At 47.8% G+C, this 18,618-nt stretch overlaps 1 protein-coding gene across 1 annotated transcript in view; it reads right to left on the bottom strand.

Moving 5' to 3' along the window:
- Positions 1-8,997, bottom strand: part of TEX36 (testis expressed 36) — a 17,160-nt gene extending 8,163 nt beyond the window's left edge. Inside the window, exons 1-3 of the mRNA XM_007936898.1 lie at positions 8,947-8,997; positions 3,416-3,547; positions 1,354-1,434 (exon numbers count right to left, since the gene is read on the bottom strand). Coding sequence (XP_007935089.1) covers positions 1,354-1,434; positions 3,416-3,547; positions 8,947-8,997 — 264 coding nt within the window. The remainder of the gene's footprint in view (positions 1-1,353; positions 1,435-3,415; positions 3,548-8,946) is intronic.
- Between the last annotated feature and the right edge of the window lie 9,621 nt (positions 8,998-18,618).

Raw genomic sequence — 18,618 nt, 5'->3', positions numbered from 1 at the left:
CATAAAGATTACAGCCTGGGAAAGCCTATTGGGTAGTTCTACTCTGTCCTACAGGGTAACTATGAAACTGAATCAGCTCAATAGCATTGGGTTAATACACGGCAAATGTTCAACAAATGCTGGGTATTAGGAACATTATCATTGTCTTGCACTTTCAGGTTCAGAAAGGAATCTCAGAAGTCACCTAATGCAACTCTCTACCTGAGATGTGTTGACCCTTGTTGTACAGTATGATACCTAGTATCCAGTGTGGTGACCACTATCCCCTATGGTAGCCATTATGAAGTATGGTAACCATTATGCAGTATGGTGACCACTGTGCAGTATGGTGACCACTATCCACTGTGGTAAAGAGCTCTGGGGATGCAGTGGCTAACACATTCAGCTGCTGACCAGAAAGTTGGTGGTTCAAACCCACTAGCTGCTCAGTAGAGAAAGACGAGGCAGCCTGCTTCTGTAGAGCCACAGCCTTGAAAACACCACAGGGCAATTCTGCTCTGTCCCATAGGTTCGCTATGGGTCGGGATTGACGCGATGGCAGTGGGCATCCAGTATGGTAACCACTATGCAATATGGTGACCGTGACCCAGTACAGTAGCCACTCACTACCGAGCTCTTGAAACGTGAGTCTTCTAGCTATGTGGTAAAGTATAAAATACAAATCAGATTTTATAAACTTGTTTTGGAAAAAGAAATGTAAAATATCTCAATTATTTTGTATCAGCTGTATGTTCAAGTGATAATTTTAAGAAACATGGCATCATATAAAATAGATTATTAAAATTAATTTCACTTGTTTCTTTTGACTATTCTTGACGTGGCTGCTGGCACATTTAAAACTCCATTATTGGGTTCACACTGTATTTCTATTGCACAGTCCTATGTTAACCCCACTAGCATTTGACTCAGACTTTGCTTATCTCTCCAACGACGGGGAACTCACCACCTGCAGAGAAACAGCAGCTGTAGTAGGTAGGCCTTCCTTAGAATGTGTGAGCTCCCCTCCCTGGAGCTTACACATTATTATTACTCCTTGTCCACATGGGTCTTGGCTCTGCTGTCCAAAGACACTATTGCCCTCCTTCCCATGGGACATCTTCACAAGAAAGCTCACGCATGAGAAAATCCGCAGAACACCCTGAGAATCGTAAAGGGCACATAAATCTGAGGCAACAGGCTGGTGCCAACCTTCAAAACGGCATAGTACTTTGGCATCTTCATGCATTTTTTTTGTAACCCGTGATGAAGCTTGTTTAAGACCTTGTTTTAATGTCGACTTTGTTCCAGTTTTGCGGTCAGAAAGTTCTCTATCTCTGATGTTGCTCCCCATTTTATTTGGAAAGAACTACTCACGGTGTCAAAGTAGTGCCCCATGTTCTCAAAGCTGTGCCGATTGTCGTGGACGGAGAAGGGGAAGTTGTTATTTACTGCTTGCTGGAAGAGAGCGAGAGAAGAGGTTAGAAGGCACACATCAGAAGCCAGGATGCTTTTAGAACTGGGACACAGTGATGGGAAAGGAAGGCTGAAGAGGCAAGCACCCTTTGTGTAGGGAAGTGGGCTCATCACCAGAGAAGGAGCGACAGACAGCACGGGACAGTGAGGTCATCGCTGTCAGTAGCAGATTAAGCCTTTGTAACTCAACCTGACTGCCAACTTTCTGAAATCATAAAAGTCCTCTTTCAAACACCTTATTTGGAGGCAGGAAAGGAAAAGTGGATGGGCTCCTGAACTGAAAGCTGGAACAGACTTCCGGGGCCTTTGTTTAGCCAGTGAGGATCCTGGGAGAGCAGAACCAAAGCAAAACCAAACACACTGCCGTCCAGTCGGACCCCACCCATAGCGACCCCTAATTGGGTTTCTAAGGCAGTATCTCTACGGAAGTAGATTGCCAAATCTTCCTTCTGAGGAGTGGCTGGTGGGTTTGAACTGCTAGCCTTCTGGTTAGCAGTCAAATGCCTTAGGCACTATGCCACCAGATCTCCTGGGAAGAGCAGAGTGACTCATCAAGTGTGACTGAGATTAATCGTGAATTGGCCACAAACTGAGTTGTAACCAAACACTTTGTTTCTTGAACCTAATGTGACCACCTGGACCAGGAGGTGCCTCCTTCTGGAGAGTATGGGGAAATGGGTTAGGGTCTAGAGCTGTCACAATGACCAGGGTGTACATTGGGGATGCTACCAACTGCCTCGGAAACCCAAGGAGGGGTCGCTGTGAGTCGGGGCCGACTCGACGGCAAATAACAACAACAAACCAACATGTAGGGGTCTAGGATGGTACAAGTGCAGTTCCTCACCAGAAGAACTTGTCTGGCCAAAAATGCTGAGGGTGAATTTCACATTCCAGTGTGGCTCTGCTGTGGTGGCCAACTGTTTGGCCAAACGCTAGACCAGAAGTTGCTGGAAAGGTATTATGCACACATGATAAGCACTTACAAGCAGTTGACTTGAAGTCAAGATTACTCTTGATAATGTGGGTGGGTCTTATCAGAGCAAAAACAGGTTTCCTGGAGAAGAAAGAATTCTTCCTCAAGACCGCAGCATCATCACCTCCGGCAGAGTCTCCAGCCTGCCAGCCTGCCCTACAGAGTTCTGATTTGCCAGCCCCCACAATTGCATGAGCCAGTTCCTTAAATAAATCTGTGTGTGTATGTGTATGTGTGAGTATGTGTATGTGTGTGTGTGTGTACCATCGCCCATCTGTCAGTGTGTTGTACTGTGGCGGGTTATTTGCTGCAAGGCTGGAAGCTATGCGACCAGCATTTCAAATCCCAGCAGGGTCACCCACGGTGGACAGAGTTCAGTGGAGCTTCCAGACTGAGACCGACTGGGAAGAAACACCTGGTGATGTACTTCTGAAAATCACCCAATGAGAGCACTTGGATCCTAAGAGCACATTGTTCTGTACAGTGCTGGACAATGAGCCCCTAGGTTGGGAGATACCCCCCAAAGGCTGCAGCAATGGACTCAACTTGCCAAGGATCATGAAGTTGGCTCAGGACCAGGCAGCATCTCACTGTTATACATAAGATCGCCATGCGTCAGAGCCCACTCGACAGTAACCAACAAAGTGTGTGTGTGTGGAGTGTGTGTGAGCATGCATGTATGTGCAAGGGTGTGTGTGAGCATGTGGAGTATGTGTGAGCATGAGTGTGGGTGAGTGTATGTGTGAGTGTGTGTGAATGTGTGGAGTGTATTGTGAGTGTGCATGCGAGTATGGGTGAGCATCTGGGTGTGTGAGCGTCTGTGTGTGTGAGCATGTGGATTGTATGTGTGAGTGTGCGTGTGTGTGTGAGCGTCTGTGTGTGAGTGTGTGGAGTGTGTGCCTGAGCGCACACGGGTGTGGCTGTGCCTCTCTGGAGAACCCTGACTGATGGTCCCGTTGGAGCGCACAGGGGGCCATGCCCCTGACTCACCTTCTCCCGGGCTTTGTAGATGGGCGGTAGCTTCCCCTCCATCTGACGAATCGCATGTGGGATTCGGGCTTCTTTCAACATGGCGCTGGTCATGGATTCTGGTGTCTTCTGTGTGAGTCCAATGTGAGGGAACTGCAGAAAGAGCACGTGTCTTGATTAAAACCAGACACAGCTGGATCTACAGGCCAGGTACCAGAGCTTCCTCTGGAAAGTGATTAAAATGCCATTTGGGCGCTTCTGGCATCCAGTGGAAATGGCATCATCTCTGTAATTTTAAAGTATTCTTTCCAAGACAAGAAGACATTGTAACGGCCCAGAGCCACCTGTTTCAAGTTACAGGGGCCACCCCCGCTGCACCAGCACCTGGAACTGTTTCCAGGCCTGGGGGTGGGCGTGGCCTCCACAAGCAGAGAGCACCAAAGGAGAAAGACCTTCTGTCTCGCCAGGGAGCTCCAAGCACTTGGGGCCAAGGACAGAGCCCACGTTCATGGAGGTGAATCCCACCTCCAGTGATGCAGGTATGGGGTGGGCCCGAGAACATGGGGCACGGCTGCCACTGAGAAGGGAGGTTGTGGACAGTGGGGATGCCTCAAGGAACAAAGCAGGCAGAAGCCTACCAAGCCAAGCAGTGAGGAACACGACGCTTCTGGGGGGGCGCTGTGGGATGGGGACCTGGGAAAAGAGGGTTGGAAACTGGCTCGGGCAGAGGGAGGCTCTGGGCTGCGATGGTGTCCCACCAAGGGCCCCAGCAACCCCACGGCTGTCTCTGAGTTGTCTTCATCGGGGAGGGGCACCAGACCTTTGTGTCCCCTAATAGCTCAGACAGCTTTTCCAGGCGTCCATTTCCTGACATGTAAAATGGAAATAATACTACTTTGTGCATAGGATAGCCAACCAGCTGCTGCCAAGTTCACTGGACTCCTGGTGGCCCTATGGGTATCAGAGCAACACTGGGCTCCACGGGGCTGCCACTGGGTGTCAGAGCACCGCTGGGCTCCACGGGGCTTTCACAGGCCAACTTGTTGGAAGTAGGTAGCCAGGCCTCTCTTCCGAGGCGCATCTGTGTGGACCTGAACCACCGACCTTTCAGTTAGCAGCTGATCACATTCACGGTTTGCACCACCCAGAGATTTTTGATAGGGCAGAAAGCACTAAAAGAGAACGCATGCTCCCAGAATGTTCTCAAGAACTAATGGTACGTTCCTGTTTTTGCTCACAGCTGTCCCCACATTCCTAAATCCATTCCCACTGCCCTGTCTGTCTTCCTTCCTTCTCATTTTGATGGTATTAGGCAGCACTGGCACAGTCCTACTTCTCCAGCCACAACAGAACTTGATGTTGAGGTGGTGTTTGCTTAATGTCTGAGCACAAGACTGTGTTTAGCGTCTTCCCCTTTATGTAGAAGGTGAGAGTGATGCTTGGTTTGGAGTCTACACAGCTGCAAGAGGCATGTGGACCTAAGACTGGACATATCTTCAAACCACAGTTGTTGAGTGGAAAAAAGGAAGGAAGAAACAGAGTGAGATGCATAGCCCAGCACTACTTATGTAAATGAATAATCCGTGTGCATAGAACACTGATCCATCATTTACAACAGCAGGTCCAAATGAAAGAACGTGCTCAAGGGCATCTGAATGGCTGCCCAAGGGGTGAGGCGAGTGGGACGGGGATCCAGGGCGGGCAACAACCCACACAGACCTCCCACCCTTCCATGTGTAGAGTGTCTGGCGGTTATACAGGAAATTGGTAACCGGAGAATCTGGAAGGAGAAAGACTTGCTGTTTCCTGTCGATCCTTTCGCGCTGTTTCCCTGTTGCTTAACCAAGTGTGTGTATTACATCATGGGGGTTGTTTTTTTCCACAAGAGAGATGACTGTATTTTGTTTCTGATTAAAGTTGTAATACATGCTCATGGCTTAAAGGAATTCGAGCAACATAGGAAAGCGCAGGAAGGAGGGAACAGGCGCCTGAAGCCCTGTCGCCCTTCTCCACCAGCTCCTTGGCCGCCATCCTTTTCGTAAACCTTAGGCTTATGCACACACATACACAGATCGTTTTTGCATGCATTTTGTTGCTGTTCGCCGCCGTTAAAGCGACTCCGTGTATGGCAGGATGAGACGCTGCCCGTCCTGCACCAGCCCCCAATTGCTCACGGAATCACTAAACTCTTACGGGCTGATTTTCCCAAGTTGATCACCAGGCCTTTCTTCCTAGTGCGTCTCAGTTTAGACGCTCTGCTGAAACCTGCTCAGCATCCCAGCACCATGCAAGCCTCCAATAACAGACAAGTGCTGGCTGTACTTGCTGCACTGGCCGGGAATTGAACGCAGGTCTCCTGCATCCAAGGCGAGATCTCTACCACTGACCCCTTTGCGTCCACAGGGCCATATTATCAGTGTGCTTATAAAAATTATGAGTACCTTTTTCTTTAGCAGTAATTTTGGGTTACTTTCTCTCCTTGTCACCCCCCACTGCCGCCTGCAGAGAACCAACGCTAACAACTGAATGCTCGGTACAATCGTTACAGACGCCTCTACGCGGAGGGGTGTGTGCTGCTTTGCAAACACTGAATCATACATGCCTACCACTTTGCATCTTGCTTCTCTCACTCGACAATATACCTGAGACGTTCTCCAGGCCCGAACTGTTCATTTCTAATTCATGGGAATTTCATTTTCAAAAAACATTTTTGAACAATTGCCTTTTAAAGATACATATTAATAATACAAAGGGCTGACCACCTTTCCCTTCTTCCCTCCTCCACGTGCGTCAGGTCAACACTCCAGCCTGCGAAGCTGTGCACCTTTGGGCTGGGGCTGGGGCAGCTGTTCTGACATCAGGAATGTTCTCTCTCACCAGCTAAATGACTCGAGTTCATTTGTATTCTGCAAGTCTACAAACTACATCGCTGTAAAAAAAAAAAATGGACCTAGCATTTTAATTCCACTCTCTTAAAATATATATTTAATGGCTATAACAAGATAGCTGTGAAATAAACCCTTCTGTTAGATATTGTAACCATGAAATATAGCTTTTTAACTAGTTGGGGGTGAGATTCCTGCTGCATTCACTCACTCACTGACTGAAATATTAAATAGGGAGGTGAAAATGGGTGGGAAAATCCTTTCCTACCCACAACAGCCAGATGACAACAGCAAGGTCAACTACAAAATGACTGTCCCCTCTAATGTGGCAATTACTGTCCTCCCAAATGGGCTGCTGCTGACTCAAAGCCACCTATTTCTTTAATTTTCCCTACTCATCTGCAAGTTACTTTGGGAAACTTCAGGATCAGCACTCTTCTTCTTTACGCTGTGTGTGCTGGCAGCAGACAGGACCCACGCCAAGGGCTTAAATCAAGCGAAGGGGATGTGACCTCTCCACCTAAGACACCAGCACCAATTCCCTGAATTTTCATTCTATTCATAGTTTACAGTTTTACTGTGTGTATTTCCCGTACATCACTGTAAATCTTGGTGGAACGAAGCAAGGTGCATTAAGAAATATATATATATATGCACCTATATGTCATAGTGAAGGTCTCTGGGGAGCGCATGGTTTGTGCTCAATTACTGACATTAAGGTTGGTGGTTCAGACCCACCCAGTGCTCCCACAGGAGACAGGCCTGGCAATCTGCTTTGGTTGAAATGACAGCCAAGAAGATGCTGTGAAGCCGTTTTACTCTGTAGCACATGGGTTGCCACGAGTCACATTCAACTTGTTGGCAACTAACGACTACAACATGTCACAGTTCGTACCCAGTGGGTACAATGTACCGTGGGTAATACTAAGCATGTTCGTATGAATTAACCCATTCATCCCCTCTAACCTTGGTCATTATTACTCCCACTTTACAGGTAAGCTGACATTTAGAAAGATTAGAAAGCTTAGCCAAGGTCATGCCCAAGTGGGTACAATCAGTTTCTTATAGCCTTCGGACACAAGTTTACAAAGGTGTCTTCCATTTTGACTTTTTCTTTGAAAGAAATGTAATGGTTTTCTGTGTATTGCTGCCTTAAAAGACCCTTACTCCCTGCCTTTCCCCAACTCTGTCTCTCGCTGTGAGGATCAGGGAGGTCGTGGGCCACAGTCTACTGCTGGGATTCCCCTTGTGAGTGAATTGTAGAAATCAGGGATGGGAAAGACCCATCCGTGTATGACATATGCATCCCAGAGACCCAATAGGAGTCCTTGGTGGTGCAGACAATTGATGTGCTCGGCTGCTCACTGAAAGGTTGAGGGTTCAAGGCCGCCCAAAGGCACCTCAAGAGAAAGGCCGAGGGAACTCCTTCCAGTAAATGAGCCTTAAAACCCCTGTGGAGCACAGCTCTCCCCTGAGACACATGGGGTCGCCATGAGTCAGAGTCAACTTGTTTTACTGGCAGAGACCAAACAAGAGAGGCACTGGGGCCACAGGGTTTCCTGATAGACTAGTAATCACTCCCATTGGGCTTTGTGGCAAATATTCAAAGAGTGGGGCTTGGGGAAGAATATGAAGCTGGCGAGCATTCAGAACATCAAGATGGGTTAAGAGTGCCTTCACGAATTCTCCCCTATCACAGTCTGGTGGGGCTGAGGGACTCAGACTGGGAATTAGCAGCAATGTATTTAGAAGTTTCTAATGCAATATCTAAAGCACTTGTCTGCTAACCAGAAGGCTGGCGGTTCAAACCCACCAGCCACTCCTCGGAAGGAAGGTTGGGCAATCCTACTTCCGTAGTGATACTGCCTTGGAAACCCAAGGAGGGGTCGCTATGAGTCGGGGCCGACTCTACGGCACATAACAACAACAACAACAATGCAATATAGTGTTGAGCTCTGGTGGTGCAGTCATTAAGTCCTCGGCTGCTAACCAAAAGATCTGCAGGTTGAACCCACCAGCTGCTCCTCGGGAGAAGGATGTGGCAGTCTGCTTCCATAAAGATTTACAGCCTTAGAAACGCTATCGGGCAGTTCTACTCGCCGGTAGAGTTGCTATGAGTTGGAATGGGGTAGTGGGTAGTGGGTTGGGTTAGGTTTTAATATATTATTAATTTATTCAGCAAGTAGCTATTGAGCTCCTTCTCTGTGTCAGAGCCTTTTATGGGTACTTGAGATTCATCAGTGAATTAAGAAGACAAAGAACTCCCCTCATGGAGCTTATGTGCTAGCCTATAACAAGATGATAAGCAACATCATCAACATGTATACAACAATAAACACAAGCTGATAAGCTGTAACATATGCCAAAAGATACATGATGGAACAAAGAAATTGAACAAAGAAAGAACAGCACAGAAAGCAGTTGCTGTCTAGTAGGCACTTACAAGGAGCCAATGTCCTGAGTACCTTACACATACTGTTTCACGTACGTCTCCCAGGAATCCCGTAAGATTCCCATTTCACTGGTGAAGGGAAGGAGAGTGAGCAAAGGAAGTTGTCAAAGGCCGCGCTTTAGTCAGTAGCAGAAGCAGGATTTGAACTCAGGTCAGCATCCTCAGCCACACCCATGTGGCACGAGAAAGGTTGTGGAAGACACCATCTTTCTTACCCACATTCCGTCTTTGTCTAAAGGTGGGTTGAAGCATCTCCGCTTGGGCATTCTCTCCAGGAAGCTGAACTTTGCTGAGCCTGGGTCCTTTACCTCCCCATTGCCTCCCAAGCTCTACACATCTGCGACCACTCCTTCTCGCTGTTCCTGATCTTGAATTCTCAGCCTTCAACCTGGAAGGAAGCTGGGGAGTGACCCCTGTTGTCATAGAATCAGAGCTCACCCATCACAATGGGTGGAGGTCTTCTGAGGATTCTTGCCACTGATTCCCTACAGCTGCTGCTGCCCAGGGGAAAGGCAGACCACCAGGTCCCAGCGGAGGAAACCCTGAACAGGTCAAACAGGTGAGAGCAAGACAATCTTGGAGCAATGGACAACTTTTTGCACCTCTAAATTCCTGAACCAATAATATTTGAATGGGGTATCCCCATGGTAACCATATGTCCTCACCTCCTAGTTTGCTGAGAATAACTTGAATCCCACATGGGAGGATGACATTGTCCACATCAAGGGCACAGTAGAGTCCAAGATTCAACCTCCAACCAGGTTCCTCCCACAGCTGCCTGGGTCACCAGCCCAGATTCAATCACAGGGGACTCACAGCACACTCACCTAAATGGCACATCATTGAGACGACATCAAGATACACACACAGAGAAGGAAGAAACATTGAGGAATAGCTGTTACGTGCCAGGCACTGGGCTAAGCTAAACGCTTCACACGTTTCATTTTACACTGAAACCTGTGAGAGGCAGAACTTGACGGGACTGCTTGTTTTCTAGCTCTCGCAAGTTTTCTGCCTTTGACAGTGCAGTCTTAATACCTCTCTATCACTCTCTCTTGTTGTTGTTGTTGTTGTTTTGCCGTCGAGTCAGCCCCGACTCACAGCGACCCCTCCTTGGGTTTCCGAGGCAGTATCACTATGGAAGTAGGATTGCCCAACCTTCCTTCCGAGGAGTGGCTGGTGGGTTTGAACCACCAGACTTCTGGTGAGCAGTCAAGTGCCTTAGGCACTATGCTACCAGAGCTCCTATCACTCTCTCTTAGTGGAAGATATTTGAGTATTCCTTCTCTGACAGGTTTCTGCCTGTTTCCAAGGTGGTATCACTACAGAAGTAGATTGTCCAACCTCCCTTCCGAGGAGTGGCTGGTGGGTTTGAACTGCCAGCCTTCTGGTGAGCAGTCAAGTGCCTTAGGCACCACACCACCAGGGCTTCTTCTTAGTTCTATAGTGCTGCTATAACAAACACCACAAGTGAATGGCTTTAACAAACAGAAGTTTATTTGCTCACCATTTAGGAGGCTATAATTCCAATCCAGGGCATTGGCCCTTGGGAAGGCCTCCTGTCTTCTTGGCTCTGGACAAAGGTCCTTGTCCCTTCCGCTTCTGCTTCCTGGTTCCTTGCAACACATCGCAAAATGAAGGACAACTGCACAGTACTGGGGACCATGGCCTAGCCAAGTGGACTGATTTTGGGGGAGGGGCACAACTCAATCCGCGATACCACCTTACGCAAGGTCCAGTTTTCACAGGCTTCACTGTATTCGCTTCTGACCGCCCTCAGCGTTTACAGACGAGGAAACGAGACAGAGGCCTGTCCCAGTGTCCCAGTGCCTACCTTGACACCTCAAAGATGGACTTTCGTCGACCAGGTGGCAAGTGAGTGACGCCCCATGCTACTCCAGTGGTCCTTCCCAGTGGAAGCAAAGCTGGACCACACCTCACAGGCAAAGGTGATGAGCTGGCCAGTATGAAATGCTGCTGCCCTGACCCCTAAGACTGAGTGTAAAGTCAAAGAGGAGAGAGTTAGCCAAAGACATGATTTCGAAAGCCTAAAAGCAATACCATTCCCAACACATTCACTTTGTCTCCACCGATGGAGCAGAAAACCCTCTAGAACAGAAACTTTATTTTTAAAATGTTTTGCATCTCCTCTGCACTGGTTCTTATGCTCCGTTAAACAAGTTACATGATCCCTGGTGAAGGTGAATTTTCTCCTTTTGAATGATTGCTCAAAATCCTAACCAATTTGTCCAAGATCATCGAAATTGAATAAAATCAACCTGGTCAGGAGAAATGAAATCCGATTTCTTTTCTTCAGCTAGGATTTCTCTCTTGCAATTTGGGGCTCTTTGTTGGTGGTGGTATTCTTTCCAGAGGTTTGAATTACTGGGCTGAACTTGGAGAGCTACCACTCTGAAAACAAGCAGTGTGGTGCTCAGGGACTCAGTTGACCAAGGCTAAGAGTACTGGAAGGAGCTCTGGTAGCATAGTGGCTAAAGCACTTGACTGCTAACCAGAAGGCTGGCGGTTCAAACCCACCAGCCACTCCTCGGAAGAAAGGTTGGGCAATCCTACTTCATAGTGATACTGCCTCGGAAACCCAAGGAGGGGTCGCTATGAGTCGGGGCCGACTTGACGGCACATGACAACAACAACAACAACAAGAGTACTGGAGGGTCACACTCTATCCTGCCTCGGGCCTCTGCCCTCTGCTCAGAGTGTGGTCCAAATCGGCCAGTTGGCGTGGGGGTCTGTAAATACTGGCTGCACAGCAGTGTTGATTCACTCTGCCAACAAATATTGACTGAACGCCTACCATGTGCCAGCACTGTTTGTAGATAACTGTAAGGGATTTTGTGAAAATCACTTATTTAAATATTCAATCCTGAATTTAGCAATTCATCCGATGGCCCCTACCCCAGATCATTGATTAAGCCAAATTATTTTCAGTGAAGGACTGACACCATAGTGAGAAGGATTTCATCCACATATTTGTTGACATGACAGTTTGTGTGTATTTTGAATTTTAGGTCTTATTTATCCAATGTACTGAGGATTTTATGGAAGGCAGGTGGGTCTACCTCTTCCATGCCTTTTCAGTGCAGGGATGCTCTGCCCCCTTTGTGGTCATGGATGTGCTGTCTGTTGCAGGGGAGAAAGTGGTGGGATCATGGGGACTGTGTGGGAATGCTTCCCGCATGTGCCTGCACGTGTCCCCACAGGGTTGCACCCACTGCCACTCGCCAGAAGCCTATAGGTGGTTATTCCACTAAGTCTCAGTTCCTTCTCCGTGTTCATGGCCACTAATCCTGGACCACTTATGCTACATTTGGAGAAAGCCAAGTCATCTGTACATAAAATGTTAAGCATCTGGGAAATTCTCAGGAGTTAAACTGTAAAACACATTTCTATTTTACCCTGCAAGGTGAACTATCTGAATTCTTTCTGCAAATAACAACCCAATCAAAGTGACTCAAATACAATTTTTATTATGACTCATGATTCATAGGGTCTCAATGGAGATAGGAGTGGATGCACAGCACCATCCTGGGAAGGTTTCAGCCATCTGTAACGTGAAACACATATGTTGTTTTATGCTATACTGCAAAAGGAGCTCTGGTGGCATAGTGGATAAGGCATTTGACTACTAACCAGAAGATCAGCAGTTCAAACCTATCAGCTGCTCTGCAGAAGGAAGATAGGGCAAAATACTTCCATAAATATTTACACCCTCAGAAACCCAATGGGGGTCACTATGAGTTAGAATCAACTTGATGAGAGTGAGTTTGGTTTTTTTGGGTCTATGATGCAAACTGTCTGAAAATTTAACTCCACCTTTCTCCCTCCCTCTCTAGAAAACAGTTCCTAAATCAAGACAAAACCAAATAACCAAACTCACTGCCATCAAATTGATTCTGACTCATAGTGACCCCCGTTGGGTTTCCAAGGCTGTAAATCTTTACAGAGCAGACTGCCTCAACTTCCTTCTACAAAGTGGCTGGTAGGTCTGAACCACTGACCTTTTGGTTAGCAGCCCAATGCCTTAACCACTACATCACCAGAGCACCTTTGGATCGAGATATATAGAGCTCCTTTGAATCAAGACAAGTAGGACTAAATGGAAGACAAGAAGGATAAATTGACCAACTTGAAAGTTCATTAAATCGGAAGATAGAAACTCTTTCTAACATTAAAAAAAAGAAAGAAAGAAAAATCCTTGGCCCTTCTGACAAGCATGACACCTCAAATTCAAATTACAGAACACACAGTCACAGCAATGTCTGGATTTGGGGTGTCCTTGCTGAAACATAAGGAGCTCTGGTGATGCAGTATTTAAAGCATCCAGCTGTTAGCCAAAAGGTCAGTGGTTCAAACTCATCAGCCACACCACAGGAGAAAAATGAGGCACTCCACTTACCTAAAGATTCACAGCCTCAGAAACCCTGCGGGCAGTTCTACTCTGTCCTATTAGGTCGCTATGAGTTGGAATCGACTGGACAGCAACGGGTTTTGGTTTTGCTGAAACATGAATTGTTATAAATGTTGCAAATTGCTTCTAGGAACACTTTTGGTTCATTGTTCATTTGGAGAACTCATCACTCAAAGATTCTGGCACATTGTATCAGATACATTCATGGACACTGTACACTCAGCCCATCCTCAAGAAGCTGACTGTGGGGTGGGGGGAGACAGACATGATCAGACAAGTAATTGATTGCAGTTATGATAGGCACAGGGTACTCAGAGTCCCCAGGCGGTATAACTGAATAACACACTAGACTGCTAACCCAAACGTTGGCAATTCAAATCCACCCAGAGGACCTTGGAGGAAAGGCTAGTGCTCCACTTCTCACAAATCAGTCTTCGGAGACCCTGTGGCATCCCGTTCTACTCTGACACATGAGGTCATCATGAGTCAGAAGCAACTCAGTGCAACTGGGAGAAACAGGGCACTCTAGGAGCATGGACAGTGGGGCTTGAATGATTTGTAAAGTTGGTCAGCAAGGTAATGAAGAAACAGAGAAGGACTGCAGTGTGCGAGCCAGGAGGGGGTGGTGAAGAGCAGCCCAAGCACAGGGACAGCCTGCTGGAGGCCCTGATGGTGAGGGGAACTTGGCTCACTCAAGAAACTGAAAGGAGCCAGTATGGCTTTGGCACTATGGACAGGGGCATAGGTGGGAGCCAATGCTGGAAAACCAGGTCACTCAGGGGCTTCCCAGTGGACAGGAGTGGACAGGCACCTTGCCTGTTTGACCTTGACCAACTGGCCAAGTGTCAGTAGGAGGCAGAGATGCAGAAAATCACAAGAACAAAGCCGACAGAGAGCCTGGTCTTTGGAAGAAGAGCACCTTAGTAAGACTCACTATCAACGCAGCGTGCGTGCCAAGTTCAATTGTTCTTGCCAGTTTCTGAAAAGGGCAGGTGGAAATGTGCCCTTCGGTTGCAGTTCCTCCACTTGTTGGGAGTTCTATTGTTTCCACTGTATTTCAGTGTTTGTGGAGGTTTGCTTGAAGACTTTCTGCTATTGTTTTCACCCCCTGAAAAGACAGCTGCTTTTGTCCTCTCACAATTTGAATGGAATCATCTTGCAAAACACAAAGTAAAAGTCAGCGGTAATTACAAGTGTGGTTTGAAACAGAGAGCTCTGAAATGGGAAACCCAGCTTCCAGAAGTATAAAGCAACGAGGCAAAATAAAGAGGTATGTTTTCAGCTGAAGAGGAAATGAGTGATATCTTGCCCTGTGGCAGAGAGCTCACGACGACCCCATGCAGGGAGGGGGCAGAGGAGGCAGTGGCCCTGGAAGGCTGGGAAGTATAGGCCTTTTAAGACACCCTCATCCTCCTATTTTGCACCGGCAGTTCCTGGTTACGAACATCAGACTTACATGCATATCTGCAGTTACAAACCAACCCCTGCAAAGCCCATTATATTAACAATTCAAGGTACCTGCTGGAATGGCTGGTAATGACAAATGAGTGGTCCTCTGTGACACACATCAAGACATTATTGTTACTGTATTCTGATGTTAAAGATGGTTCAGTGTCTCTGGAAGTGTTTCTTTAATGTGTCTTACGCATAGAAAGGTAGACCATATACTACATACTAAAACACATTTGACTAACTGACACTAGATACGAACCGACTTACTGTTCCAACTCATGTAAAAATTCGACTTAAAGACAGACTTGGGAACAGAACTTGTTTATAATCCAGGGACTGCCTGTACTATAAAACATGGTGGAGATTTCAGCAACTTGGCAGGAGATTGTGAGCTAATAAGACAGCCTTGTTGCAAAGATCACAAAAAGAAAAACCATAAAAGATAGACTTGGGCTGTGTTCTGGCTTTGGGCCCCACTTTCTCCAGCTCTACTGAGATCCAAGGTTCATCAACTCAGTTAATCATGTGGCCCACCACTGATTCACCCTCTTTGTCCTTGTCCTTTCTTCACATTACAGGGCATCTTGAGCCAACGAATGTGCCTTCAAAAGGCAAATAGGAAAATATGCACAGTATCAAGTCTTACAATGGTGCCTTCAACAAGCATGTCCCGTTGGTCACTTTGTCTTACTGTGGGGGCTGCACGTTGCTGTGACACTGGTGGCTATGCCACCGGTATTTCACATAGCAGGGTCCCCTGTGGTGGACAGGTTTTAGCAGAGCTTCCTAAGACTAGGGAGAAAGGCCTGGTTACGTACTTCCATAAATCAGCTAATGAAACCCTGTGGATCACAGCAGAGTATCGCCCGATGCAAGTGCTGGAAGACGAGAGCCCGTAGGCTGGAGGCATTCAAGCACGCAGTGGATGTAGCAGTAGACTTGAGCATGTGGGTGACCATAAAGACAGTGCAGTCCAGGCTACATTCTGTTTTGTCGTACATAAGGTTGTCACGAGTCATAGCTTACGTGACAGCAACTAACAGCAACAACAACAACAACAAAAACTGCGCATCATATGGTTATTTAGCTCAGTAATGATGTCCTGATGGAGGAGTCACACAGGGCATGTCACGGAGGCCAGCCCAGACCCACTTCTTCATTCAAGGGAGGATGGCTCATTCTTCGAGGCCTTTAGCCTCCCGTCTGGCTTCAAACGCATCTTGTCGCCAAGGCCTCAGCTATCTTCTACTCCCTTGCGATGTTTGAGTTGGCAGTGAGGTGGGTATCCCTCCCGCCAAGACCTCAGCTACCTTCTACTCCACTGCGGTGTTGAGTTGGCAGCGAGGTGGGATCCCTCCCACCAGGACCTTGCTCTGCCAAGTGTGGTTCTCAGAGCAGCAACATCAGCATCACCTGGGAGCTCCTTAGAAACGCAGAATCCCAGCCTCTCCCTGTCCTTCTGTATCAGAAGATTTTAACAAGGTCCCCAGGTCCTCCCTAGAGCCCCAGGGGCCACATGAGACGCCCTGTGGCCACACCTGCCTCCAACACTTCCTCGTGTCTTCTAATGAAAAACCAGTTGCCATTGAGTCGATTCTGACTCATGATAGCCTCATGGCTGTCAGAGTACAACTGTGCTCCACACGGTTTTCAATAGCTGATTCTTTAAAGACTAGAACACCAGGCCTTTTGGGAGCTCTGGTGGTGCAGTGCCTAAGGCATTTGACTGCTAACCAGAAGGCTGGCAGTTCAAACCCACCAGCCACTCCTCGGAAGGAAGATTGGGCAATCTACTTCCGCAGTGATACTGCCTCAGAAACTCAAGGAAGGGTCGCTATGAGTCGGGTCCAACTGGACAGCAGTGCGTTGCATTGTGTTGTACCAGGCCTTTCTTCCAAGGCACCACTGAATGTACTCAAACCCCCAACCTTTCAGTTAGCAGCCAGGAACGCTCAACATTTGCTGTACCAGGGGCTTCCTTCTGCTGAAAGGCAGTAAATTCAGCAATGTCCCTTGGGCACATTTGGCCTTGTCCCTGCCAAGTAACTGTTGAAACCTGACCCTCGTTCTTCTCCATTCAGATAGTCATCCCCGGATTACTGGGCTTCTAACACTTCTGAAGCCAAGATAGGAGGTGCAAAGAAGGAGGTAGCATCATGTTGACTAGAAGGTTGTCCTTCAGGAGTTTGAGTGAGTCTGGACAGGGTCACCTCACCCCAGAGTGTTGGGAAGAAGAGCTGCGTCATGTTTTGAGTAGAGAACATGGAAATGCATGCGGTGTCTCCCCACAGTTATGTAAACACACTGCCTAGTGGTTGACCTAATGCTAATTTAGACTGCTGCCCATTGATCGCACCCTGGCAGGCAAATGAGAGGAAACCATGCCCCTGCTTGGCCTCTCCATGGTCCAGGTGTTCAGACTGCACAAGAGTGACCACATCAGGGCCATGGGCCCAATGAAGCCCTCAGTCAGTGGCCGTGTCCTCTGCACTGAGTCGTTTGCTTAACCCCTGGGCAGCAAGAGGTCAAGCTGTACCATGAATGTAGGTAATTCATGCAGGAAGAACTCATGTAAGGCAAGGGTGGATTGACTGGGATTAGTTACTGCAGAGGGGGCAGGGAGACTGACCACGGGAAGTGATTTCCCTCCTCAGTGAGGCTGCTGCCCCTTACAAAGGGCTGGGATCAGGTCTAAGGAGCGCTGGTATGCAGTGGTTAAGGCACTTGGCTGCTAACTAAAAGGTCAGCACTTCAAATCCTCCAACTGCTCTGTGGGAGAAAGATATTCCTGTAAAGATGTACAGCCTTGGAAACCCTGTGGGGCGGTTCTACTGCCTTCTATAGGGTTGCCATGGGTCAGAATTGACTCGATGGCAGTAGGTTTGCTTTTTTGGATTTAATATTCCTGAAAGTATCCCTAGTGACAAAATGTTTAAGCACTTAGCTGCTAACTGAAGGGTTGGCAGTTCAAACTCACCAGCAGCCTCACAGGAGAAAGATGGGGCAGTCTGATTTCTAAGGATTACAGCCTTGGAAACTCTATGGGGTAGTTCTGCTCTGTCCTGTAGGGGCACTGTGAATCGATACTGACTCAACAGCAATGCATTGGGTTTTTGATTTTTGAGCCCAGTCGGCTGGAACAGGCTGTGTAGACAGTGTGGTGCCTGCCTCAGTACAGAGCGCAGGCTCAGAGATTGGAGAGCAGACTCTGCCACCAGTATGCACCGAGCTCCCTGCTGAATGATTTTAAAAAAATCATTTTATGTCTCTAATTGTTAGGCAGTGAGATAAGAGAACTCCATTTTATCTGAAGCTACAGGCCACGTATTGACTGCCCTGCTTCCCGGAGCAGCACATAATAGCATTGTTAGGGGAAATGTCGGCGGAGGTACTGAAGGGTGGAAACACCCAGGCACATTTCTCACATGACAATGCTCTGCAAGTCTGTGGGGCTTCTGCCTCCATCCGATGTGGCCAAGGCTTATTTTCAGGACGATTCCATCGCCCACTATCCAGCGTCTGTCCAGCCAACCTTACCAGCAGTGACACATTTGAACAAGCCATCCATGCCGCTTCTGGGACGGGCAGTCGTCGTCCCCACACTTCAGCAGCGTCTGCATCGAGAAGTCATTTCCCTCCCACCCGAGCATCCTAAGACTTCAGGTTGCGTTCTCGGCACAGTCGTCTGCAGAGACGCGCCCATAAGCGGTCTCCCCCCACTGACGTAATTAAAAGAAATCCTCTCCTTTTGGAGGCTGTGCTCCGTTTCCATTAAAGTTATTTTGCTGTCTCTTTGCCCTTGCCCCCAAGGAATTGTGGGAATTCAAGTTAATAGGTTTTTAATGGATCTGTGATAACTGTGATTATAAACTGTGAATCAGATGTGGGGGGGGGGCATCAAGTTCAGCTGCTTCAGATGCAGAGGAACCACTGTGCTTTTGATCCTTTGTGGAGACTTGGTTTTCAATGTTCAGACACAACCATCCTTAAAAAAAAAAAAAAAAAA

This window comes from Orycteropus afer, unplaced genomic scaffold, assembly GCF_000298275.1.
Source record: "Orycteropus afer afer isolate SDZICR_OR568_19922 unplaced genomic scaffold, OryAfe1.0 scaffold00038, whole genome shotgun sequence".
Classification (NCBI taxonomy): Eukaryota; Metazoa; Chordata; class Mammalia; order Tubulidentata; family Orycteropodidae; genus Orycteropus; species Orycteropus afer.
This window is presented reverse-complemented; position numbering and strand designations above follow the sequence as displayed.